The 25,933-nt window shown below is 54.8% G+C and overlaps 1 protein-coding gene and 1 pseudogene across 1 annotated transcript in view; both read right to left on the bottom strand.

The window, feature by feature from the left end:
* The window catches only part of CFAP65 (cilia and flagella associated protein 65), a 32,809-nt gene extending 21,500 nt beyond the window's left edge, over window positions 1-11,309 (bottom strand). Inside the window, exons 1-11 of the mRNA XM_074872302.1 lie at window positions 11,271-11,309; window positions 10,802-10,953; window positions 10,008-10,110; window positions 8,406-8,572; window positions 6,778-6,977; window positions 5,953-6,098; window positions 4,630-4,852; window positions 4,019-4,284; window positions 2,574-2,774; window positions 1,774-2,136; window positions 641-778 (exon numbers count right to left, since the gene is read on the bottom strand). Coding sequence (XP_074728403.1) covers window positions 641-778; window positions 1,774-2,136; window positions 2,574-2,774; window positions 4,019-4,284; window positions 4,630-4,852; window positions 5,953-6,098; window positions 6,778-6,977; window positions 8,406-8,572; window positions 10,008-10,110; window positions 10,802-10,953; window positions 11,271-11,294 — 1,983 coding nt within the window. The 5' untranslated portion in view covers window positions 11,295-11,309. The remainder of the gene's footprint in view (window positions 1-640; window positions 779-1,773; window positions 2,137-2,573; window positions 2,775-4,018; window positions 4,285-4,629; window positions 4,853-5,952; window positions 6,099-6,777; window positions 6,978-8,405; window positions 8,573-10,007; window positions 10,111-10,801; window positions 10,954-11,270) is intronic.
* A 4,130-nt stretch (window positions 11,310-15,439) lies between these two features.
* Window positions 15,440-24,529, bottom strand: LOC141945367 (uncharacterized; annotated as a pseudogene).
* Window positions 24,530-25,933: the final 1,404 nt, after the last annotated feature.

Here is a 25,933-nt window from a genome sequence, read left to right as displayed (position 1 = left end):
TCTGTTCATCCCATAAGTGAGCTGCTTGCTGGGGCCTGCAGCTTCTGCATGGATAGTGACCTCCTGGATTAAGAATTCCAGCAGGCTGGGATTTGCCCCAGCTCATGCATATCCGATACACACTCCTCCTGCTGAGGAGATTTTCTAAGAGGTTCTCAAGACTATTCTTACTTCCTAGGTTCAGATCTCACTTTACCTCATAGGAACAATACTTTCTTCTGCTACAGAAACAGCAGAGTCAGGGAAACTTCCATTCTACCTTGCAACCACTTCTCTTCCATAAGTGTGGATTCTGTGTACTGCCCTCTGTTTGCCTAAGTGCATGCAGAGAGTTTGAGGCTCCTGGGAGAGGACTAAGCACCCTTGTCAGTGCCTATGTCCACTTAAACAGAAAGAGAGGAGATCCCAACAGCTTTCCTCTCAGAGCTAATGAGATGCTCAGTGCAACCTGACACACTGGAGGCAGGGAAGCTAATGCAGGAGAAAGAGTATCCTATTTCTGTACCACAGCAGGAGTCTCCACACCATCAGAAACCACCTAGGCCGTATCTCAGGATGGTACAATGGGAGACAAAGTAAAGACTTCAGAGGTACACACTGAGCGTCTCTGCAAAGATCCAAACATCAATCAGTTACACACCTTGGGGACATCCAGGATGTACTGTGGGATGAAGTGCTCCCGTTCTGCTTCATATGTGTGTGCTCTCAGCCTGACAGTCAGACACCAGGATGGACAGATGGTGGCATCCTCCTCAATGTTGCTGTAGTGTCTCAGCACCTGCAGGCACACAAAGGACAGAACAGAATGCATGCAGGAAGGGAGGGTGGCAAGGTGCTTTCAAGTGCATGTGTCATCACAAGCAGCAGTTTGTTTCAGTGACATCCCTGGGGCTGAGGAATTGGCGTTTTCAGGGAAGAAGGACTGACCAGTGCCATATGAGGAACATGAGTGCTGCTTTCGCAAATAGCTACATTTCAGAGTGACTTTCAAGCAGAAGGACTAGCCAAGCTATTCTGTGATACTACAAGAGTTGCCTTAGGGAAGGACACTCTAGTGCAGTTTGAGATACTTAAGTTAGCACTTACCAGTGAGTGACTGAAAATAACCATCTATCCTTTACCTGACCCTAAGAAACTCCTGACTCTAAGGTTACTCCCAGATATCCTCCACACTGGCTTAGAAGGGAGAAAAATGCAAGAAGAGTAATCAACAATGTAATGAAGATCTCTCTTATCTACCAGGATGTTTCTGGTTCTGGATGTTCTGCAGGCTAAAACTCCTAAAATTGAAGCTTTGCATGACATGAATCCTACATCACATGGGAGGAGAGGCTGCAGTGATATTCAGTGCTCTCAGCAGCTTTTCTTGTGGAGGACCAGACACAAAAAACAAGTTACTGCCCATCACTCAGGTCACAACAACTATCCTTGTGCAGGCTCCCATCTACAGTAATAGTGCCATAATTCACAGCAATTCCTCTGGTGAGGTGTATGTTACTTCACATTCACTGGGGGTAAGAGCAAGTGTAACTGTCCATATGCATGAGCTGTGGCATGCTTTGCTGATTTATCTTTGCCAGGGCACAGGAAAAGGAGAAATTTTAACCCACCAGTGTATCAAAGAAGTGGCCAAAGGAGTTAATAAAGATGCCAGTTTACCAAATTCAAAATAAAATGTTCCATTTGAATTTTATCTCCCCCAAAAGCCTTTAGCCTGCAAACAGTTGCTTGCTAGGCCCTCTCTGGAAACTGGTTTTAGTAATTTGTACTAACCTTGTAGAAGGCAAAACCTTCCAGCTCCGCTCCATAGAGACTGTTGAGCTGAGTGGGCTGGAAAAGGACACGGAAGGCTGAAGACTTCAAAGGTGGGATGTCACAGATTTCAGGGATCACTCGGAAGGCACTGCCATGGCTCGAAGTCCAGGTAACAGTGATATTTCCTTTGGTGTGGTTGGTCACACAGAGAAGAAGCGGTTCTGCCTTGTGAAGCGGCACACAGCAACCAAAATCATACTCCCTAGGACTGACACTAACATGAGGGGGAAACAAGACCAAGTCGCTGCTTACACCATCGTAGAAATATTCAGTCATGGAGTTGGCTTCAAAGTATTCCTTGGGAGGCTTGTCCTGAGCGATCTACAGGATGGAAACATCTCAGTGTGAGCAGGGGAAGGGTGCCTATGGGAGACACCAGGCACTACAGTCCTGATTGCCTTCACGAGCAAGAGGGCATGCAAGATGCACTTCAGCAACAGTTCCCAGGACAGCTTAAAGTTTAGGCTTCAAGGAGGCCCCTGTTTGTAAGCCAGTCCTCAATCTGAAACTACATGAAGCAAAAGAAGACCCTGTGATTGAGTTAAAGCCAGAAGGTGGCTTAGTGGCTGAGCTTGGGTAAGACCCAACAGACAAAGATACTGTTGGTGTGTGCCGGCAACATTAACAGCAAAGATACTAAAGAAATCAGTCTGACATCTGCAAGTCCTTCTTGATTTGTCTGACCTGTGCAACAGAAGCCCAATATCTGCAGAGAACATCACAGGAGTATTGTAGACTCCAGAGAGGGCAGCTCATACCTCGAGGGGCAGCACGAGGGCTCCCTTTTCATCCATCTGCAACTTCCCATCCTTCAGCATCACACTCAGGATATCAGGGGGGTAGAAGGTCAGTCCCCTCACCATGTTCGTTCGGTACCAGGAGAGGTGTCTTGCCTGAAGGATGGCTGGCTTAGCTGTGTCTGAATGGCAGGTACCAAAAAAGTCCACATACATGGGTTCCTGGGAAAACACCAGAAAGGATAACAAGAAATAAACTGCCCTTCTGTGATTGCTTTAAGAGTTACACCATCCTACTACCTCACTTTCAAAACCATGCCTGAGAAAGGCTTAGTATCTGCAATGTTAGACTGCCATTTACTTTACGTCTTGATGTGGCCCGGGAACTTTCTTGAAACTGGAGTGAAAGTTGAAGACACTCAGTGCACAGCTGTGCAGCTAAATTTAACTCAGAGACCTAAATGGACAGGAGCCACCGAGGATGCACCTCACCCTACCCACAGGCGTTACTGACTTGTCTGTCCGCATCAGCCCTTCACTGCTGATTGGAACCTGCACCATGGGGATTCTACTCAACAAGAGCTTCGGTCCTGCACTTGGGTCACACAACCCCATGCAACGCCACGGGCTTGGGGAAGAGTGGCTGGAAAGCTGCCCAGCAGGAAAGGACCTGGGGGTGTTGGTTGACAGCTGAATATGAGCCAGCAGAGTGCCCAGGTGGCCAAGAAGGCCAATGGCATCCTGGCTTGCATCAGAAATAGGGTGGCCAGCAGGACAGGGACATGATCGTCCCCCTGTACTCGGCACTGGTGAGGCCGCACCTCGATTACTGTGTTCAGTTTTGGGCCCCTCACTGCAAGAAAGACATTGAGGTACTGGAGCGTGTCCAAAGAAGGACAACGAAGCTGGTGAAGGGTCTGGAGCACAGGTCGTACGAGGAGCGGCTGAGGGAACTGGGGTTATTTAGTCTGGAGAAGAGGAGGCTGAGGGGAGACCTTATCGCTCTCTACAACTACCTGAAAGAAGGTTGTAGCGAGGTGGGTGTCAGTCTCTTCTCTCAAGTAGCAAGCGATAGGATGAGAGGAAATGGCCTCAAGTTGCACCAGGGAAGGTTTATATCGGATATTGGGAAAAATTTCTTCACTGAAAGGGCTGTCAAGCATTGGAACAGGCTGCCCAGGGAAGTGATGAAATCACTATCCCTGAAGGTATTTAAAAGATGTGTAAATGCAGTGCTTAGGGACATGGTTTAGTGGTGGACTTGGCAGTGTTAGGTTAACAGTTGGACTCGATGATCGTGAAGGTCTTTTCCAACCTAAATGATTCTATGACAGTTATCAATGGAAGTGCAGTAGGAAGAGATTTCTGGGGGTTAAGTGAGAGAGGCCAGTCCTGGTGGGTTACATCGAACAACCCCTAGAATGAAGGGGGGGATGAATGAAGACACCACCCTTAGCCTCTCATACCTGATGGTGGACAAGGCACACCACTCTGCGGTGATAGCTGATGGGGTGAGTAGGTCGAAAGGTCACCTTCAGCGCTAGTGTTGTTGTGCCCTCCAAGACTCCACAGGGGCGATCCAAGGAGAAGACACTCCCTCTGCCATCAATGTCAAACTGGTAATATGCTGGGACATCCGACGTGTTGCTGATTTTCAGCGTCTGCGTCAGACTTTCCCCAAGATTGATCCAGTCAAAATCCACAAAACACTGGTGCAGGGACACCAAAGGACCTAGCACAACAACATGCAAGACAGATCCTGGACCTGTCATAGCTGTTTCTGTCAACATGTCACAAGCCACTGCTGCACTTAACTGATCCCCCCAAACCAGAATCACCTCACCGGCAAACCCACCAGTCCTATTAAACATCTGGACATTCACTTCCAGCAGTCTCACATCCGTCTCAAGCAACTATAAACCTCAAACGGTGTGCCAGGGACAGCCTGGACCCCAGCAGAATGTAAGTCTATGACTGAGGGCTGTGAGAGTCCCTAATCCTTCCCTGAGCAGTAGCCCTTCCCCTGCAGTGTTAAAATGATGATGGGGAGAAGCAGGGAAGGCTTTCACTCTGGTACCTTTACATGAGCCAACCACCTTCAGGACAGTCTGCAGGAGGCATCCAGCAGATATGACAGTGAAATAGTCAGTACTGTGCTCTCCTACTGTCTGAGGCTGAAATCGTATGCACAAGACCAGTTTCCCTTTGGCTGGGACAACACCATGGGACACATCACAGGAGAAAACATGATCTCGAAGCAGAGGATCTTCTGCTCTTTCTATCCTACATGGTGCATCAACCTGCAAGCAGAAAAAAAAAAAAAAAACGGTTAACAAAGGAGCCAACCGGAGCCAGGATGGCTCTGAATGCAGGACACTGATCAGTGAAGAACTGCAGTTTTCAGCAGAGCTGAACACCACTGGGAACACCAAGGCTACTGCAGCTCAGCACAGAAATGCTGTGCAAACCTCTGCAACCCTGTCCTGCGGGAGTACTGCCGGCAGCAAGCTCCCACAATATGCTCAGAAGTCGGTGGGCTGCAGCAAAATGTCCTGGTGATCTCTGGGGTTGGAGTGCCCCTCCTGGTAGGGGGGAGGATGGCTCAAGGTGTCCCAAGGGGCCAAAGTAGCTTCACTGACTGCTGTGACCAGGTGGACAGGCAGGCAGATAACTTATTTCCCTCCATCCACAGTTCCACCTTGTCTAGCAATCTCCTTTTCACAAAAACCAAGACTGGTGCTCTGACGCCTCCTTCAAACCCCTTAAAAAAGGTCCTGATCCTTGCCTGGGGATGCTGAGCAGTGTGAATAATAACAGTGTAACAAATGAGTATGTCTTTGCCATTCCCAAGTTGCAGAGCCTGTGGAGAAGTCACCACTGCTGTCATCCAGGTCAGTGGTCTCTGAGTACATCCATCTTTTAATGGGCTGGGATGGGCTGAGCTGGCACAGAGAACAAGGTGCTCAAATGCAACCCACTGGACTTTGAGAGTAAATCACCAGATTGCAGTCCTCTGAGAACAGCAGAAGATCCACCAGCTGCCTGGGACACATGCCCACCAATTTGAGACTGCCACACAGGACTGATGGGCTTGTCCAGGGTGAGCAGGAGAGCTGCAGGGTGTGGAGGACAACAGTGGCTGGCTGATCTGGACCAAGTGCAGCGGGAAGCAGGCGGGAACTGCCATACCATGCTACAAATGGATGAACTGCTAGCACTGTAGCTGGAAGGCAAGGGTGGATGGCCTGGTTGGTAGGGGAAGGCTCATCATCTCTGTTTTGTTCACATTCCCACTCGGATTATTTTCACAGCATTAAGGGAGATACTCAAGACTGCATATCCCAGGGAAATGTGTCAGCATGCCAACTTCTCACAAGAAGTGGTCTCCCTCTCCACATACCACAGACATGTTGAAGATTTCTACACTCTTCTCCACAGTTTTCCCCACTGGCACTGATCCAAAGCACAGCACATCCCGAAACTTTCCAGGCTGTACACCTTCATACTCTTCCCCTGTCACACTCACCCGCAGGTAGGGATATTTGGCTGTTAAAAGGGAATAATATACTGGGTTAAGAAAGAGAGGTGGAATCTCCATCCTTAGGATATTCAGCGCTCAGCTGGATAAACAACATCAGGTAATTCTGGAGTTGGATCTACCTTCAAAGTTGGCCATGCTTTGAACCAAATAAGCTCCCTTCCAGCCCTAATTTACTAAACTCAGAGTCACATCTTTTGTTTGTCAGTGGCCACACAAGGTACTTCAGGTAAGAACTTGGTAATGAAACCATTGCTTATTCTAGCTTGCATCCAGAAAGCTTTAAAAATTTCCCTCTGGCTCTCTGTCTAACAGGGACAGCCAGGAGAGACTGAGTGCAGACAAGACCAGGAGTTTCTGGAGGTTTTTGCATTGTGCCAATGAAATCCTCTCATTTCTTCCCCTCTGTCAACTTAAGCAGGCTCCAGAAATGCTGATTTGGCCAAAGCACACCACAGGGCACATTGGACCCTGTGTCTCTTCAGATCACACTTCCAAATCGACAAAAGTACATTAGAGAATTTCACAGGCCACTTTCAAACCATGGGCTTCACTTGCTCATCAGCGGGTTGAACCAACTGTGGCACAGCCTCAGAGCACAGCACCTCCGTGTATCCCCATGGAATGCTATTCCACAGTTAGGGATGATGCACACTCCTTTGAGGGCTAAATGCAAGAAAGACTCACCCAGGGCTTTTAGCTGGATAGTCCTCATTTGTTTCTCTTCACCTCCAAACCAGCATGTTGCTGCCACATCATACACCACAGCCACCTTGGGTTGGAAGACCACCTTGACCATGCACTCAGCATTGGGGTCCAGCACACCGCGGTCAGGAATCATGTAGAAAGGGCTTGGTGTCTCCCAGGCAAACACAGTAGCGAGATCACTAGGAAATGGAGATATGTTTGAAGTAGATGAACGGATCCTTTGCTGCCTGTGCAATCACACATATGACGGATGTTTCCCAGTGGGTTATTCAGTTAGGATGTGAAGCAACCAATGCTGAAGGGCAGGTTCCCTAATGCATCTGGCCAAATATGTGATGCTGGGAAGAAATTTGTCTCTAGTCTCTGCAAATGCTCTGTTCCCATTTTAATGAATCTTAGCTATTACATCCAAGAACTTTATTAATGGCCATAAAATTCCTCAGCTTCATCATGTGATAGCAAATAAATCAGCTCCAGAATGAAGTATTTGCTTTTCCTATATCTAAATTTGCTGCTACTTAATTCCAAATGAACATTTGTTCCTCTGTTATATGCCCAGGTGAGAAGAGAGGTCTGAGCTGTTTTCCTAATACCTCATTCAACTCTCCAGAACTCCCTTTGCTTGTTTGATTTGTGCAAAGAACATGACATACCATTGGCTTTTTATATTTTATTGATTCCAAGCTGTGTGTTACTTACCATCCATATCCTTCACCACCCTGGACCTCTCAGTCAGCACAAATGATTTTTCTAAGAAGAGAATGAATCACTTGAAATCGTTTCTGGCTGATACCTTGCTCTGCTGAAGGTACATGTGCCCTCTGTCATTCCCACCCTCCTACAGCATCAGCTGACTGCTTTGGGGAGCACAGGCCATTTTCCAACTAGTAAAGGTTATTTTGCTCTCACTGTGAATGGTTGGAAGTACATCTTCTCCTTTCACTGCACTCCTTTCTACAATACTGCCTGAATTACTGTCCTTCCCTCATTAAAATAAGACTGTCTTGGTAACTGGGAGCATCTTTGCTCCTAAATGATGACTCCAAGCCACAGAATAGTGCCACTGCTTTGGGCCACTCCATGAACTTAATAGCAGGCACTGGAGAGACTTTCCAACTTCTGTATTGCCTGCCTCCAAATTAAAGATTTTGGCTTGAGCAGCAGCAACTCCACTGCCATCCCTATGGCATTCCTGTGCTGAGGGAAGAGAAGTCAAGTCACAGAAAGACCAGAATGTTACCAGCTGATAGCTCAGGCAGGCTGCCTTTGATTAACTAGAAGCCCAGGCCTGTCCTGTGAATGTGGAATGTTCTCAGTGGGACACCATGCTGGTCCCCAACTAGTTCCTGTGTGTGGATGGTTCTCAGCATATGCTGGAAATGGACAGATGTAAGGTGCCAAGATGTGTCCACAGTGAGATATGACCTCTACTACCATTTCTGCTGCCTTTTCTGCCATGACCTCAGAGGAGGCAGACGTCTGCTGCCTATTAAGGCAGCCAGCAGATCTAATCAACTGGAATGATCTGCATTCATTGGAGAGTCCAAGAAGGTGGCAAAATACCTGACAAAACAGAAAGAGGGTCTTCCCAGCCACGTCTCACTCACCTAACATTGCGCACAGGGAATGTTGTCTCCGAGACATTGTGGACAGCACAGATGGGCAGTTGGACAGCAGCTGGGAAGGACAGACACGCGTGCGGAAGTGTAGCACGCAGGGTGACAGAGAACTCGCCCTCAGCCTTCTTAAAGCAGATGCTGTCTTCATACTCCCTCTGCACAGAAAAGCAAGGGAAGATAGCAGTTAGACAGGCTCCATCTTGCAGGTACTGCAGCTCCACCCCTGAGCACCCATCACCTTCACCTCTGTGAGACTGCTGGGAAAAAAACATCAGTTACCAGAGGCACCAGGGGAGGCCTCTGTGCAGGACAGACCGCATATGAAGCGCTCAGAAAAGGCAGGCAGTGAGTAAGGTACTCAGGCATACTCCTCACCCTGTCAGGGGACACACAAACACCCTCAGAGAGAGCAGTTGAAGACCGCATTTGTTTTGCCTGATTTGTTTCGATGCAGATGGATTTCTCTCTGTGTTTTCAAGATCCCAATTCAGCTAAACTGAAGCAGGCACAACCTTTCTTTGAGCTCCATGAGCACAGAAATATTAGTCTTTGATTAAGTGCTTTGTCAACTAAAGACCTAAGCGGATAACACACAACTTAAAGATGCAGCGTTGACAGCACTGTGGACTAATAGCCCCAGGACATCTGCTAACCAGCTAAGATAGAAGGAATTGCAAGATACGTGTCTTCCATGCTCCCCAATCATCACCTCTCCTGAGTACCACTTCTAGAGGTAAGGAGAGACCTTGGGCACTGCAGCACACACAGTCCTTGCTCTCTCTGAGAAAGGGAGCCTCCTGCTCTAGCGATTGATGTGGTGCAGACAAACTATTTGCTGAAAATGGAACAAGGCCAGCAGCTTATTTCATAAAGGGAACACTGAACAGTCATCAGAAAATCATGATACTAAAGAGAGCAGGGTACTGGGAATCCGCCCAATGATCACGCTCTGTGGCTAGGACTGAGATTCACATCAAAGACATACAGCTGTGGACAAGAGCCAGAGATCAACACGCAGAGCCAAGACAGACACCAGGAACAAGCTGAAAATCAAGAAAAAGGGCTGGGTAAAAAGAATCATTGCTGTTAAAAATAAAGCTTAAAGAAACCCACCCCATCCAAAAGAAGGGGGGCCCTTGACATATCCCTTATAGAAAATCAGTAGCCCTTCAGTTTACAGGCCTTGGGGTCTCCTGTAAGAAAGCAGAGAGTGAGTCCCTCAACCAAAGGTTCTGCACTAAAACCACCCAGCTGAGTCTCCCTGGGATCTAAGACAGGTGTGGACAGTTCAAGCACTTTATCTTACTGATTTCATGGCCAGAAGCAGCATGTGGAAAACTGGGAATGCTTTTTGTGAGGATCCCTCTCATAACTATTGGCAAACTCTGCAGAAGAGTGAGGGGTTAGGGCTCCCTCAGGTGATGAAGATGTGGGGAGAGCAGGAAGGTCAGTCTTTGCATGCTAGAACCTTCCCTAAGGACAGATTCATTCAAGTGAAAACAGATCAGAAAGGACAAGAGAGACAGAGGCCCACTGCCCCCCTGGAAGCCAGCCTGAGCACTGAGAACAGTTCTGATGTTGCCACTTTACCTTTTCAGTGGGCCGGAAAACGATGGGCAGAGTTAAGGACATACCAGGACTCAGAGTGATCGGCTGCGGAAAAACGGTGAAGAAGAATCGTGTGGAAGGACATCTGGATAATGAAATCAAAACAAGAGATTTTGTCTGAGGGCATACAGCTGTTGTTAAGTTAGATAGCAGAAAAGAGAATAAAGAATCAAAACCTCCAGACCCCACAATTAGAAGCACTTTACACACCTGACCCCAAGGGTACCTTGGTAGCAAATCAGCAGAAACAGGGGCAGAACCCAGGTGTCCTGGAAACCCATTCCCAATTCTAAGTACCTACGCCTTCCTTGAACAATATTTTACATTCCCAGGCCATGCAACATGAACAAAACACATTTGGCAGAAACATTTGAGTTTCAGAGCAGGGGGGGTCACAGGGAGCATTGTAATGGCTCAACATTCAGTGGGGCTCGCGGGAGCAATGGTTTTAGGACACACTAGTGACTGGCTGGCATACATCCACAATTAAAATCTCACTAGACTGGAAATGCCTCACAGACAGAAGTATCAGCAAAACAGAATTTTAAAAAGGCATTTCATTTAAAATATTCCTGCCAGGAACAAGGGCTGTGCTTCTGAATTAGCAGGTTTCTGTCCTGCTATGTAAGTGTGCATGCGCTGTCTCCAGCACAGTGCTCAAGGGGAGAGGGGGCAGAAGCATCCAAGAAAAGGTGCTAACATGACTGATACAGCGGAGGGATGAAGATGCAGTGAGAGTGTGAGGAGTACGGAGGAGAAAGAAACTTCCCACGCACCTGTAGCTCAGCTTCTGGGTTTTCTCATGAACATTTTTCAAGATCAGATGTTTGATCATTTCTTTTCCAAGTTCCCAGCCATGCCACCTGAGTGTTTCAGCCACCTCAATGCCCCAGAACACGCCTTTCTTCTTTGCCTTTCTTGCAGACAGCTTAGGGAGCTGCAACGGGGACATTAGCAGTTTGGAAAGGAGGGAGGAGAAGTCACTCAAACAGCTGTTTCTCTACGCTAAAAGTCTCTGACTCTGGCAAGGACGGGAGGAGCCACCCTGCGGCAAAGCTCCAGGAGTCACCAAAAGCCCTGCTCCAGGAGTCCAGAGGGGACACCTCCTGGCCACAGTCTCAACAACAGATACTAACGGATGTCATGATCGAGGGAAGCTAAAGCTAAAGAGGTTTTTTTTGTTTTTCTCCTCTCCCTGCCCGTAAATCCACCCATGACAATGGCACCCTTTGCTCCTCCACTCACCTTCCTGACACAGCCACTGTGCATCTTCTGAAAAGAGTCAGAGTTTTGGGGCTCGCCATGCACCTGAGCAAGCATCTGAAAAACGAGAGGAAGAAGTCCTCATGCATGCTGCTCCTGTGCACCCAGATAGTCTTTGCTGCCAAGACGCAGGTGCTCCCAGAGACCCGAGGACACCTCCTCAGGCTCAGGGTGGCACACCTCCCTGCAGGGGCTGCAGTGTCCCCAGTAGTGTCCCCATTTCACCAGCTGAGTCCAGCCCTCTCCACAGACCACGTTGTCCCCAGGCTGCCACAGCAGCCTCCTTGGCACAGACCATGACTCCCCCCCTCCCCGCGCCTCACCGGCGGCTCAGCCCCCCGGGGCAGAGCTCTCCTCGGGCCTTTACAGCACAGCCCTGCCCAGCCCACTGCAGACTCACAGAGCCCGGTATAGCAAAGCCCTGCTTTATAGCCTTGCCGGGCCCCCTAAAACCCTCATGGCTGTGGCACGGCCGTGTTCCCTACAGCGAGAGCCTGCCCAGCTCCCCGGGGCACGGCCCAGCCCTTTGTAACCCTGACTGGCCCCCGGTGCAGAGCCGAGGCCCCGTGCCGCCACCGCCCCCCGGGCCCGCACGGCCAGACCAGCTCCCCATCGCAGAGTTGGGGCCACCTCGGGTGCCGCTCCGGTGCCGGCCGCGCCACGAGGCCGCGGCCCGTGTTGCTATGGAGACGGGACGCGGCGGTGGCGGCATCTCCCGGAACAACGACGGCGGCCGCCTGGGGTCAAATCGCGCGCGGGGCGCGGCTGCGGCGGCTGCCGGCGACGACCGCCAGGGGGCAGCAGAGGGACGCGCGGAGCGGGGCAGATGGCGGGGCGGAGGGGGGGGGCTCGGGGTGCAGAGGGAGGGGTTGCAGGGGCAGGTGGGGAGTTCTCAGGGGTGCAGGGGCAAGATGGAGGGGTGCAGGGGGAGATGGCAGGGCGGGGGGGAAGCAATGCAGGGGAAGATGGGGACCAGGAGGAGATGGGGGAGTTCAGGGGCAGGGAGATGGAGGAGGGGTGGGGGCACTCCAAGGGGTGCAGGGGATGCAGGAGGCAGGTGGATGGGTACAGAAGAGAGCTCAGGGGAGAGGGGTGATGAGGATGGGTGAAGGGGAGGGATGCAAAGCTGAGTCAGCAAAGGGGGTGCTGTGAAGTACGTGGGTGTGCAGGATGGGTGGGTGAGGAGGCTGCAGGGCTAAGAGGTAGGGATGCTGAGGGGGAGAGGGGTGCAGCAGGCTGGAGAGCGCTGGCATAGGGATGGGGTGGCACCTTGGGATGGGGCAGCACCCCAAACTCCTTGGAGCATTGGTGACACAAATAACAAGTTGTGGCTGTTGCTGAAAGAAGTTATGGTGTCAAGACCAGCAAAGGGGCAGAAGGACACAGGCTGGGTTGCCCTGGCTGTGCAAGCCCATTGGGTATGCCGAGTATCATTCCCATGGGGCACCACCACCACCGTGGGTCACTCCTGCATCTCTCCAGGGCCCTGGATGTCCCTCAGGGAGGGAAGGACCCTTGTGTCCCTGATGCAGAGGGCCAGACAGCCCCTCTGTGGTGCACAGGTAGCAGCATGGTGGAGAGCGGGTCTGGCTGCATCCCACAGCATGGGGAGGGTGCCAGGGCAGAGGCAGGGAGGAGATGCATCTTTAATGGTATTTGTCGATGTTTACAACATGAGTCATCCAGCTAAGGAGCCATAAATCTGTACCCCAACTCCTCCGGCATCAATCGTGTCCCCTGCTCTGTTCCCCAGTACTGGACGAGTGCCTGGCTCCTGCAGAAACAACCTCATAAATAACAGCAACAAAACAAACCCTCTTGCAGCCACGGCGGGCCCGTGTGCGCCAGGCACGAGATGAACGCCTCCCATCCATCACTTTAATGGTTGTACTCTGGAAATTAAACCTGTCACAGCCCATCAAGGTGAACGTTTTAAGTCTGTGACATCCCTTCAGCATCCCCCCCCTTTCCTGGCACTCTCTTTCTTGTTGCTTTCCTTCTCTCTTTTTCCTCTCTGCCGCTGCCGTCCCTGTCCCCCTCACCTCAGCCCTGCCCTGGTGTGCCCCAGCCTGTGGTCCTCTCCTTGCTCCCCCCTTGCCAGATGACCAGGCTGTACATTGGGTGGTAGATGTCTCTAGCCCTGAGGCTCCTGCAGCTGTGGCCTGGCATCTGCCAGCATCTCCGTGCCCAGTCCTGTTTGCCTGCTTGTGGGGGGCACAGCTCTCCTGGGCTGCTGGGTCTCTCCCACCCCTCTGTCCCTGCAGGTCAATGGCAGGGAACTGGGTACCATCCTTTCCTACTTCTCCCTCCCCTCCTTTCACTTCCTTCTGTGTCTTTCCGCCCCCTTCCCCACATTTATTCCTCTCCTGCTCCATAGTACACCAACCATCACAGGCTCCTTGGCATCCAGCCTCTGCCCTGACTCACATCTCCTCGCCTGGAGCAAGGGTTGCCCTTGAACCATCCCCAGGACCAGAGCTCCCACCCAGGCAGTGCCAGGGGTCCGGACTCCACTGCCATGCCCTGGGCTGGGTTGCCTGGGGACAAAGGACCTGAACACCGAGGATGCCACACACCCAGGGGGAAGCTGCTGAGCTGGCAGCAGCCACTGTGGGTCACTGTCACGCCACACAGGACCGTTCTTTGTCCGTCCGTCAGTCCGTCCGTCCCCATGCTCCTGTCTCCAACCATCTGCTTCCCCTGTCCATCCCTCTGTCCCAAAAGCGTCACAACTGTCCCCCTGTGCCCAGGGTGCTGCTCCCCATCCCTGTGGCAGCATCAGCAGCTGCCAGGCGTTACCCAGCCTGTGAGGTGTGAGAGAGAGCCCCACACCAACACTTACCTGCCCCATCCCTTGCTGACTGGCTGCTGGAGGTGACCCAGGGCTCCTTGGGGGCTGCTGCCCCCCAGCAGCTCTCACCCCCACGTCCCGGGGGCAGGCAGCTCTCCCTACCACCCCCAGGCAGGGACAAGGAGAAGAGAGGAGGGGACAGCAGGACGTGAGGCAGGAGGGAGACACCACCAGCTGCCTGGGAACGGGGCAACCCAGCCCAGTCTGCCCAGCTCCTGCAGCCCTACATGCTGCCCCTCGAGCTGAGGAGGCTGGACATTGCAGGGCTGGCTCCTCTGCCTTCACGGCCATCTCAGCATCCCCAAGGGGAGGCCCAGAAAGCGTGCAGGAGGCATGGGAGGTCTATAGGGTCTGCCAGGACCCTCCAGCATCCTGAGGACAAGGGCAGCCTGCTCGCCTTGGGGGCAGGGGTCAGGGCTTAACCCTAGTGCTTCTAGGAGGTGGAAGAGGATGTTTGTTGTCATCCTGCTACCAGGGGTTATTTGAGCTCAACCAGAGCAAGCAGGGTCCCAAGAGGATCATGAAATGAGCCCAGAAAGGGAGAGTGTTTCAGCATCACCATGGGAGAAGGGGGGACACCACAGCACTGAGCCCTCACAAAGAGTCTGAGCACTTCCCTAAACCCAGGAGGGCTCCATCCCCACCTCACTTCGGGGCAATGCCACACCAATGCAACCAGGCTAATTGCAGCATGGAAAACAGCACTGCTGCATTAGCCAATTAACCAGCTCTGCTTTGCAGGACAGATTAGTTTTGCCCTGCAAAGTGCAGACCCCACCAGGGATGCCACAGATGCAGGAGGAGGCAGGGCAGGCTGGCACACATCCTGGGCATCCTCCTTCCCAGCCCTCCATGCCACCGAAGGGAAGGGCAGCTGGCAGCACGCAGGGATGTGCTGCTCCAGGCACTGTCATATTGGCAGAGAAGGGGCAGCGCACAGTCAAAGGAAGGTCCGGGGTCTCTCCCCTCCAGCTGTGCCAGCAGGATGCCAGCTGTGCAAGTCTGCTGTCCCCACCCGGTTCCCAGGGACCCTGGCAGGGCAGCGCGGTGACCTCCCAACCCCTAAGGAAGAGCACAGGCATCTGGATAACAGCTTTATAGGGGAGGGATGTGGGGACTCTCCCAGATACACACAGAGGAATAATTACGAGTTAAATAGGATCCAAACACACATAAGTTAAAGGGGAGCAGGTGCCCTGCAGCCCCCCCCTGCTCCGCTCAGGCACAGTCTGTGTCTGCCAGCAAAGAGACCCCCAGCACCGCAGCCCGGCCCCTCTCCCTGGCTGGCTCTGTCCGACTTTCACAACACAGAGCCGATCTTCCTCTCCGTGGCACCCATCTCGTCCTCCTCTTCCTCTTCCTCCTCACCCCCCGAGCAGGAGGAGTCCGGGCTGTAGCCCAGCTCGGCAGTGCTGTGGTGCAGGAAGCCTGAGCCAGGGCTGCGCCCCATGAACTCCGGGCTTTCAGTAGCTTGTCCCCGGGGCTCGCTGGGCAGCAGCTTCTCGCAGGCTTTGCTGAGCCCTCGTTGCTTCTCGGCCTCCGGCTGAGGCCCCTGCTCCTTGGCTTTGCGGCTCCGCTTCCACTTCATGCGGCGGTTCTGGAACCAGATCTTCACCTACCGAGGGAGAGCCCCCAGGGGAGAGTGTGTCCCCCTGCCCCATCCTGTCCCCACTCACCCCCTCACCTTCCCTGCATGGAGGGTCCCCCCAAAGCCTCTTTGTTGCAGGGCATCCTGTAGTGCTGCAGATCTGTGCAAGGAGGCTGAGGTTGTCACCGGGAGAGAGTACCCAGGGGACTGCTCCCTTCCCACTGCCCAGCCTCTGCAGAATGCCCAAGGACGTGCATGGGGACATTTTAATTTTAGCCTCACAAAAAGCCCCCTCCCACAGTGCAGCGAGGGATGGGAAGGCTCTGAAACCCAAGTTGGGGGTGCCGGGTAAAAAGAGGAGCAGTATTTCTGGGGTGCCCCTTTGCAAGAGAAGAGCCTGGAGCCCACCAGGCAGGTCTCTGCAGGAGATGCCCTGGAAAGAGGTGCTGATGGTGGCAGCGGGGTGTGGAGCTGATGGCAGCCAAGCGAGGGGCATCAGCATTGCCCATGACCTTGACACCCCTTCCTGACAGCCGCCTGGTGCTATGCTCCACCCCCCGGGACCAAGGTACCTGTGTCTCGGTGAGCATCAGCGACGTGGCCACCTCAAAGCGCTTGGGTCTGGACAGGTACTTGTTGAGCTTGAACTGGTTCTCCAGCTCCAGGAGCTGCTGGCTGGTGAAGGCTGTGCGGGGCCGACGGCACTTCCCCATCAAGCCAGACTGCGGGGTGGCTGTGGAACAGACAGCGGGCAGGGGTCAGAAAGCAGCGGTGCTGGAGGGGACACCCCTTCAGCAAGCCTGGGACAAGGACGAAAGTGAGTGTCTCTTCCATCATCTCCCGCCCCAATAATGGCTTTATTGCCTGGCTGATAGGAACCAGCAAGATACGTTATCAGGCCTCGGTGTGCAACTGGGATCAGTCCTGTGACTGAAATTAATCCTTCTTTTTTATTGCCAGGCCACGCAGGTGGCTGCCCAACTGCCAGGGGCTGCGGCGGCAGGGCTGCCCGTGAGCCCCGCTATCTCGCCCACAGCCCTTGAAGGCAGCGCGGCACTGAATCAGGAGGCAGCAGGAACAAAGGGACCTTTGAGAGTCCAGCGTGGGGTGGCTGCCGCGCCGTGTTTGATCCCCGCTTATCTCCTCTCCGCTGGCTTTATTGTCGCTCCGGGGTTCAGCTTTTACTGCTTCTCCCAGCACCACAGCGGCAATCAAACCCAGAGGTTTGCAGCTGGGAGTAAAGTGCCAGAGTGGCGTGGGGGGGCATTAATGGGAAAGGTCCTTCGCACATCCCCACTGATACGTCTCAGGGGGCAAGATGGAGCATCGTGGACCCAGAGACATGCCCTGATTGGCAAGGGTCGCTCCAGCTCACCCGCTTTGCAGGGCATGGGGCACCATCCACGTTATCTCCCCCAGATTCCAGCTTTGATCCCAACCTGCCCATCTCCCGAGGTGTCCACCGAGCCCTTCACAAACACAGCGGTGACGCACGAGGTAGGAATTTATGAAGGGGGCATTAACTGATCATGATCCAGGTTTGATCCCAAGTACCTGGATGCTGGGTGGGACGGGTCAAACAGGCAGAGCCCAGGCTGGGGTGGGGCTCTGCAAACTCCTCGTGGGAGCAGGGATGGACACAGCTTCTCCCGCACCTGCAGCACCACAGTGCCAGGAGAGACAGCCTGTGGGACCCACCTTGCAGCCACTGGCTGGTTAAACTAGGGACTGAATAGAGGCACGCTGTGCCAACGGCTCTGACACACGCACATGGTGTATTATTTTGCACACAAAACATATTCAAGGCTAAAACCAAATGAGAGGCTCAAAGGATTTCCGGGACAAATACGAATGTCAGATGAAAGATGGCTCAGCTCTGCAGCGCTTGGCTGCCATCTGGGCTCTGGCTGGCTGTGGGTGCTCTGGCTGTACAAAATCTTGGCGGAGACACAGGGCCAAAGGGATCTGACAAGGCTCCCCTCAGCTAAGGAAAGGAGGTGCCGTGGGGACCAGCATCTGCAGGGACAGGGCAGCCCAAGCTAACATACCTTGCAGCTTCTTGGTGGGGGGGGAAAGACTGCTGGGGAGCATAACACAAAGCAGCCCCAGGCAGTGTCCGGCAGCCCGAGGGCTCTGGCACCCAGCAAGCCCCCTTTGCTGCCAGAGACAGGAGGGTGCACTGGGGTACCCAGTGCCTCAGTCCCTCCCTGAAGTGGGGCTGCACTGCACGGGATGGCTGTACCGGGTCAGGGAAGGGTCCCTCTGAGCAGGTCCTCTTTTTGGGCATGGTCTGTAGAGGATGCTTCGGGGAAAGAGAAGGGAAGAAGGTGTGCCCGCATCCCAGCATCCAGTAATCCAGGAATTCTGTGCTTTCTGGAGCTGGAGGCTGTTTTGCCAGGGGTGAAGAAATATCATATTTACAGCCTGAATTCTCCACCCTAAAGCAGAGAGCCCAGGGCTCAGCTCCTAGGGCACTGCATCCTGGTTCTGGGGAGCACAGAAATCCTTCAGACCACCCTGAAAGTCTCCTCTGTGCCTCCTCCTGCAAGGTCAGATGTGGTCAGACTAAAAACAGATGTGGGAAGAGTGGAAGCACAGAAGTGAGTCTCGACCCCAAAAGCAGCAGGAGTTTGGTCTGTCCAGCTTCAGAGGAGGCTGGAAGGCAGCTTGCTTTAACAACACCCCCCCTGGGGGACTGACTCTCTTCCCCAGGTAGGATGCTGAGAGCTGCTTGGTCTAGCAGGGAAAAGAAGAACAGAAAGTTTGCCCAAAAGCCAAATAAATCCAAACGGGATATATTCCAAATGACTACCAATGCAGAGGACCGAGCACTGGAGCATGGTCCCTCTGCCAGCCCCAGCTCCTCCACCTCAGTGTCTCCAGTTTGCTCTCAGTGCAGTGGTGTCCATTACAAACCTTGTACAGACCCTGACTACTCTGGAAACCCACCCAGCCTCCTGCCCCAGTGCTGACAAAAAAAACCAACCCTCAAACCCCTCTGTGGTGTTGTTCAAGCCACCACCAGTCCAAAGCCCAGCCTACACAGGTGTGTCTGGCCACCTAACCTGTGACCTCCTCTGACAATACACCCTTCCTTCAGCAGCTACTATTATCCATCACCACTGATCCCCATCCTGACTTGTCCAAGATCCGGCCTGCAGACAAGATGGGGTGAGTCCAAACCAACACAGCTTTAAGGTCCACCCAACCTCCACCACCCACAGCAACAGGTCAGTGTGGGCCTGAACAGTCAACACCTCTGGCCTCAGACCTGTGTCAGCTTCCCTGAAGGGCTCTGGCTCCTTTTTGTGGGGAGAGTATGGAGGAAGAGGGTCTGCAGTTTCTCACTGGGGAAGGAGCAGAGGGAGGAGGAGGAAGTGGAGTCCGAGGGTGTGAAGCAGATTTCAGTTTCCCGAGCAAAGAGGAAACGATGTCTTGTGACAGCTGGTAGCTCCAGGCTGTCCTGCCAGTGTGCTTCATGGAGTGCTGTCCTGCCCTGTCCTGTGGCAGGCTGTCACATGGACATGGACAGCATCCTCCTAAGGGATGCACAGCAAGCATCCCCTCAGGGTTCACCTCCCTCTGTTCTACCAGCTGAGCTATGAACCCATCCCCATCACAACCAGTAACCCTTTGGGAAGGTTCTCCCCCTTATCCAGCTCCTACCAGAAGACCAGCAACTGCCTCAGCATCACAGCTTTGCTTGCCAAAGGATTTCCTATCTGCCCAGCCATCTCCTCCAGTGTTACATCCAGGATCAGAGCTCATCTCAATATCCCTTCAGCCTGGCAGAGCTTGGACCCCCTGATGGGTACCTGGCATTTGGCTGCAATATCAGTAAATAAATTGCTTGGCCTGGAACTGGGAATGCCCTCCGAGTCTGAGGCCAGGAGCTCTACATGGCAGCTGCCTCCTGGATAATTAGATAAAGCTTATAAAGAATTGTTGGTTTATTTGATACAGTTCCGTCTACTTGATAACAAGGGTAATCCTAGGTTGATATTAACCCACTTGGTTTTAATTTGGTTTGTTTAGCTATAGTTCACTTAACTTTGTGGACTGGCAGATAAAGGAGAGGAAATTAACACCCTGTCTGCCTTGGAGGTGTTCCTCCAGATGTCAGGGCTCGGAAGGGGAGAGGTGGTCTCACCAGCATTAGGGCCATCACTAGAGGCTTCCCCTGGCCTGCCAGCAGCCCTGACCGTTGTCAGTGGGGAAACATGGGTAAGGGTACTTGCTACCTCTGCTAGTCCCTTGCTCCACCATGACCCCCAATTGCTGCTTGCCAGCTGTTTTACAGCCTGTGTTTCCTGCTGATGCCAGACCACTGTGCACCTGGTGAGCCTCGTAAGGCATTGCTTTTTGAAGCAGTTTGGTATGACTTGTCTTGTTCGCTCTCCTAGCCCAGCACAGCCCATCAGCCAGCTCTCTGCTGCTGTGGGCAGGATGTGACCTGGGCTTAAGGTGGTAAGTGGGTGATGCAGAGAAGCAGTGTCTCAGGAAAGCCAACTGAGAACCAGGTCCCCCACAGGGAATCCTTTGGTCTTCCTAAGAGTCTGCAGCTGTATGTCACCACTCCCCGCTCCTACAACTCTCCACTGAGGCGGGTCTCTGCACTTGGCTCCCACCACTGTGCTGCATTTCCACACTGATAGCCAGGGCAAATAAATCACAGCTCCCAGAAATACTAATAGGCACAGCACCCTGGTGCCAAATGCTCCCCCTGTGTGGTTCAGGAGGTGCTCAAAGCCCTAGGACAGGGACCCAGGTTGGGAGCAGTGGAGCCGGGGCAAGCGGCATCCCTGCCAGCTGCAGCGAGGGCATGCCCGTTCCTGCACTCAGGCCTTCCCACCCAGCCCTCTCACTCCGCATTGCAGCAGAGGCAGGCAGGCGCTGCCTGCGGCTCCGCAGAGGCAGCTAGAGAGGAAGGTACAGCACCCGCTTGCACCGCAGCAGGAGCACTTCTCTGAGCCATCCCAGCACCCAAGCTCAGGCCAGGTTCCTAAGGGTACCCACTGTCTCAGACCATCTCTCCGGCATCCTACCTCCCCATATGCAGGTGAGAGCAGGGCGAGTGTGTGCAATGCACCCCCTCCACAGAGCTTGCAAATCCAGTTCAGGGGCTGTCCCAATCCTTCCCCCACCCTGATTGCCCCCAGGAGACCAAACTAGACTGTGCCTGCAAAACATCTCTACATATGCAGCTAAAGAAGGATTTTATTCCAGGATTTAGTCCTGAAATCCCCTATAAATAAATCACAAGGGTGACCTCCCTCTGGGATGCCCTAGAACACATCCTAGGAGGCTTTCAGGTTCATCTCTTCCAGTCCACTGCTACCTGAAGAGCTAAACACAACCAGCACCAGTAGCATGGACACTTGTGCTCAGTCACTCTGGAAACCTCAGCCAGGCAGGTCCGTCCATCTGTCTAGACAGGGTGTTGAGACAGGGCACCCAGGAACTACAGGCAGCCCAGGAGCCCTGTGCCAACAGGGGGAGGCTCCTGCCCAGCCCACCACCCTCCTCAGAGAAATGAGGAAGGGGTCTGCAGGCAGCATGTCCTAGGCGGGTGCCCCTTCCTGTCCCTGCATACCCACCCCACTGTCCCCATCCCCACACCATGGCCAGCACACTGGGACAATATGAGCCCAGACACAGCCATAAGATGCAGCTGGGACCAGTCCTGGTGACTACAAGGACAAAGCATGCTGCAAAGGGACTTGCAGCTTGCAGCGAGCCCACAAGAGGAAAGGCTGAGGACACACTTGAGAACCCAAATGTTCCCAGAGGACTGAAACAAGTCTCTGACGGACAAGGAACAGGATCTGATGACACAGTCTACATGGCATTGAGAATAACATGAAACAAGGACCAAGGGAGCAAGATCCCTGGGAGAAGCATGGAGAGGAGACTAGACCCAAGCTAAGTCCCCCAAGTCTGAAGTGATGATCGTGGGCAGGTACAGGCAGGTAGAGCAGCTGCAAATGCACAAAGCTTCATCCTTCTGCTTCAAGGAGGCATCAGCTTAAGCTCTGTACCCAGCTTGGTCCCTGTGTTTTGAGACAGCGGGACATTTGGAAGAAAACCTTGAAAGCAGTCAGGATGGAAACCTGACTCAGAGGAGATGGAAGGAGCTGGACTGTGTAGTGGGGGAAAGAGAAGGCTGAGAGGGACCTACAGATCCTCCTCCTCCTGTGCAAACCAAGCAACCAAAGAGAATGGATAGTGATTGCTATGTTTGGCACGACAAATCTTGGGAGCAAACCGGAGCAAGAAAAGTACAGCAGGAGAATTGCTGAAGTACTTAACAGGGCAGTCTGGGAAGAACGAGTCCCCACTTCAAAAGGCTCCCCAGATCTGGGAGTAAACACCTTTTGGCAAGGGTATGGATTGGGGCAGTGGTCACTGGTTTAAAAATCCACTGCTTTAGCAGCTTTTGCTGCATCCTTGTTACATCTCCACATGTCTCCCTTGTTTCTACCACTTTGGGCTCTCCAGGGCTCAATCAAGCAATACTTGGGTCAGAGACTGCTTTTCCTTCCCCTGAGCTACCTTAGGAGCCCAGCTCAGTGCTTCCCACAAGACCCATTGACATGCTGTTCCCATGCGTCCTAGCACAGCCCAAAAGCTCCCTCCACAAGCTGTTCTCATGCCGGTGATTTGGGATTTGACTCCTTTCATCAGCGTTTTGGAGACAACCAGCTCTAGAGCAGATCCTGCACTTGAAAGGGTGGGGGCTGATGCACAAATATCTCTACATTACCTCGGCCAGAAGCTGCGTTCAGGGCCGTGGGGACAGATGCAGTGGTGTGATCCCACTCTGGTGAAACACAACCCTGCATGAAGCTACCGGGATGCTGAGATACACCAACAGACCCAGACCCTACGAGGACAACGTGGCAGAGAAGCGGGAAGGTGTTTCACCCACAACAAATAGAGATTTCCCCCCCCCCCAACTCTTAATGACATGCTTGAAGGGTGCACACAGCCCATAGCACCAGAGGCTTATTCCACATCCTGAGGTGCCACCATTTCACAGCTGGACCTATCCTACAGTCCGGGGAGAACCAGGGAAAGGGAGACAGCCTGGGGAAGGGAGCAGCCTCTTTCCCTTCAACCTGCCCAGGTATAATTTGAGGAAGGAGCAATGAATAAGTTGTTTCATATTCTCCATTTTTGCACTTTTATTAATTATGGGTCCCAGGTTATTAAAACACTAAACTCAGCTAATAAATCTGGATACTCTGCCGGGGGTTTATTAACAAGCCGCTCTTGGTTTATTGCCCATTGGCCCCATCTTTGCGGCGACCAGACCTCCGCTCACCCCAAGCACTGGGCAGGGTCCGGGTCACACTGCCAGGGGGGCCAGTGACAGTCCCTGGTGGGGCAAAAGCCTGAAGTCGGTCCTTGTGCCGTCCATGTCCTGCAAGACCCTCTCCACCCGTGACCCATCGCTGCAGCGCAGGATCCGGTGCCTGCCCGCATGCCAGGAGGGACCGGGGCTGGGCTGCAGCCGAGCGGGCTGCCCGGTTCCCGCCCCACCGGCCCCGTGGAGCCGGTTCCTCGCCCCCACGAGCAGTGCGCGGCGGCGGGCAGGGACCCGGAGCCCCGGCCCGGGGGCCGGATCCGGCCGCGCATCCCTCCGTGCCCCAGCCCCGGCGGGCGGCTCCCGCCACAGGGACCGGGCGGGTTCGTTCCCGACCGCACCGGGAGGGATTTATTCGTTTCCCGGTGCCGTTTCCCGCCGCTGTGTCTTTATTTTCGTTTTCTTCTCGCCGCAGCGGAGCCCAACGAGTCTGCGGCGGCTGTGCGGGACCGGCGGCTGGGGCGGGCGCGGCTGGCCCGGCCCGGAGCGGCTCTGCTCTGCCGGTACCGGGACGGGCAGTGCCCCTCGGGGCCGTCCCGCAGCACTGGGCCGGGGTATGGCGAGACTTTGCCCTTTGGAGCGGTCCCGCAGCCCTCGAGGTCTCCGGAGCGCGGGTCGCGCCCCCCCCCGCCAATGGCACCCCCAAACCTGCCCTGTCTGGGGACCGGGTCTGGGCTCAGCAAGAGCCCCGCATTGGGGTCAGCCCGGAGGGGTCGCCGCCCCCACCGGGCTCCTGAACCGCTGGGGAGCCGCGAAGGGGCGGCCTCGAAGAGCCTCAGCCCCCCGTCCCCGAGGGGGCCTGCACCCCGTTGTGCCGGCGGGGGCCCCCGGAGACTGGAAGAGGCGAGAGACGCGTCCCACCCGACGGGAGGGTCGGTTCCCGGGTCACTCACCGTGGAAGTCGGAGAGCCTCGGCACCAGCATCCCGGCTCGGATCCAGTGCTCCAGCGGGAGGGACCCGGCCACGGCCGCCTTCAGGTGCTCCGCGCCGGGCGGCGGCAGGTGGGGGATGCCGGTGTAGGCGAAAGCGGGGTGCTGGCCCCCCAGGGCCGGGAGCGGGTACACGGCGGACGGGTAGAGGGCCGGCAGGGCGCCGAGCCCGGGGCCGGGGAGGTGCAGCAAGCCGGGCTTGGGGACGAAGCCGGCCGGGGCGAGGGGCGCGGCGGCCGGGGGAGCCCGCGGCGAGGGTGTGTCGGAGCGCCCGGCGGGGCCGGGGCTCTCCGCGGGGCTCCCGGGGCTCAGTCCCGGCGGGGAGGCGCTCCGCGCCGGCTCTTCAGCCAGGAGCGCCTCGATGCGGAAGTTTTGGGACTTCTCCATGGGCTTGGGCATGGCCCGGCCCCGTGCGGACCCGCCGGGCCCCCCGGCACCCCGCCGCTCCCCTGCCAGGGCACAGCCCGGCCGGGCAGCCCCGGGCCAGCCCCGACACCGGCGGGCATCCACCCGCGGGGCCCCGCCGCGCCGCGCTCCGCGGGGCTGCCCTCGGGGGCAGCCCTCCTCTCCGCTCCTCCTCCCGGGCACTCGCTCGCCCGCCGGCACCGGGGGGGGTTTTAACCCCCCCTCCACCTGCCCCAGCTCCCCATTGGCTCCGCGCCGGCCCCCCGCCCCGCCGGCCCTGCCTGCCTCCCCGCGGGCCCCGGCCGGGCTCCCCACCGGCCGCCCTCCCTCCCTCATCCGGCTTCCTCACCCGCCCCCCCCCAGCCACAGCAGCGGGGACACTCCGGGGCCTGACCCAGACCCTCTGCCCCTTCCCCAGCCTCACAACCCAGCCCAGCCCTGGTCCACACCCCGGGGGTCCCCCCAGCCTGCAGGACCCGCTGCCCAGGGCGCTGAGCCCTACGTCCTGATCCAGAGCCAACCTTGCTTTCCTTAGAGCCCCTCGGTGGGGAAGCGGGTCTGTGGTCTCAGCAGCTGGAGATCTGGAGAGACTAGACAGACTTCGGCACATGTAGGTGAGGCCCTACTGGGGTCCAGTGCTGCCCTGTCTCTGCGGAGCCCCCAGGCACTTGGGGGGCAGAATGCCTGGCTGGGAGGGAAGGACCAGCAGGCTCCTCCGCACCCCATGCACTGGGGCTCACCGGCAATGCCCAGCTCTGCCATTTCCCATTGCACCACTCTAGGCCAGGGAGATCAGTGGACCTGAGCTGGACACACACAGAGGCCACCTCCTTCCATCTCCCACGTCTCTCCAAGATGCCAACAGCAGGTACCTACAGGCAGACTGTTGCTCATTTGTCTGGTCTTATCTTTCCCTGACAAGACACAGCTTGGAGAGCGGCACCAGGGAAGGGCACAGAGGAGAGCCTTGGCTGGTCTGGGAGATGTGGGTGAGTAGGAGCAGAGCTGGCCCAGCCCCCCTGGTACTGGCCTTCAGGGACAGGCAGAGTGCATTCGAGTGCATCTGTGGTCTCTGGCATGGAGGGTCTGCGTCTGCCTGTCTTTGGGTCCCACCTTTTGTGTCATGCTGACACAGCGAGACAAGCCTCTGCTTGTTTGTTCTTGACGGGTCCTGCTCTTTGGAAGGCAAGTGAGGCAGCCGCTATTGCCCTGCCTAAATATTATAATGGCTAAAGGGAGTTCCCATCCCTGTATTTCTTCCCCCTTCAGCATATCCAGCACTGCTGTATTCCCTGAGCAAGAGATGGGTCCGCTCCCTGTATCCTGTGTCATGCAGAGGCTGCAAGCTGATGCCCAGGGAGGCGAAAGGCAGAGGCATATGGAGCCTTCCTCAGCCTCCTGTGCTTTCTTTGCTCAGTAACCCCAGGGTCTTCTCTTCCCTGCATCCATCCAGTCTGATCTGGAGTCTGCTGAGCTCCCTGCACACACATCACCCCACTGCAGGG

This window comes from Strix uralensis, chromosome 6 (assembly GCF_047716275.1).
Source record: "Strix uralensis isolate ZFMK-TIS-50842 chromosome 6, bStrUra1, whole genome shotgun sequence".
NCBI lineage: Eukaryota > Metazoa > Chordata > Aves > Strigiformes > Strigidae > Strix > Strix uralensis.
Note: the sequence above shows the minus strand (reverse complement) of the source record. Positions and strands in the feature narration are given on the sequence as shown.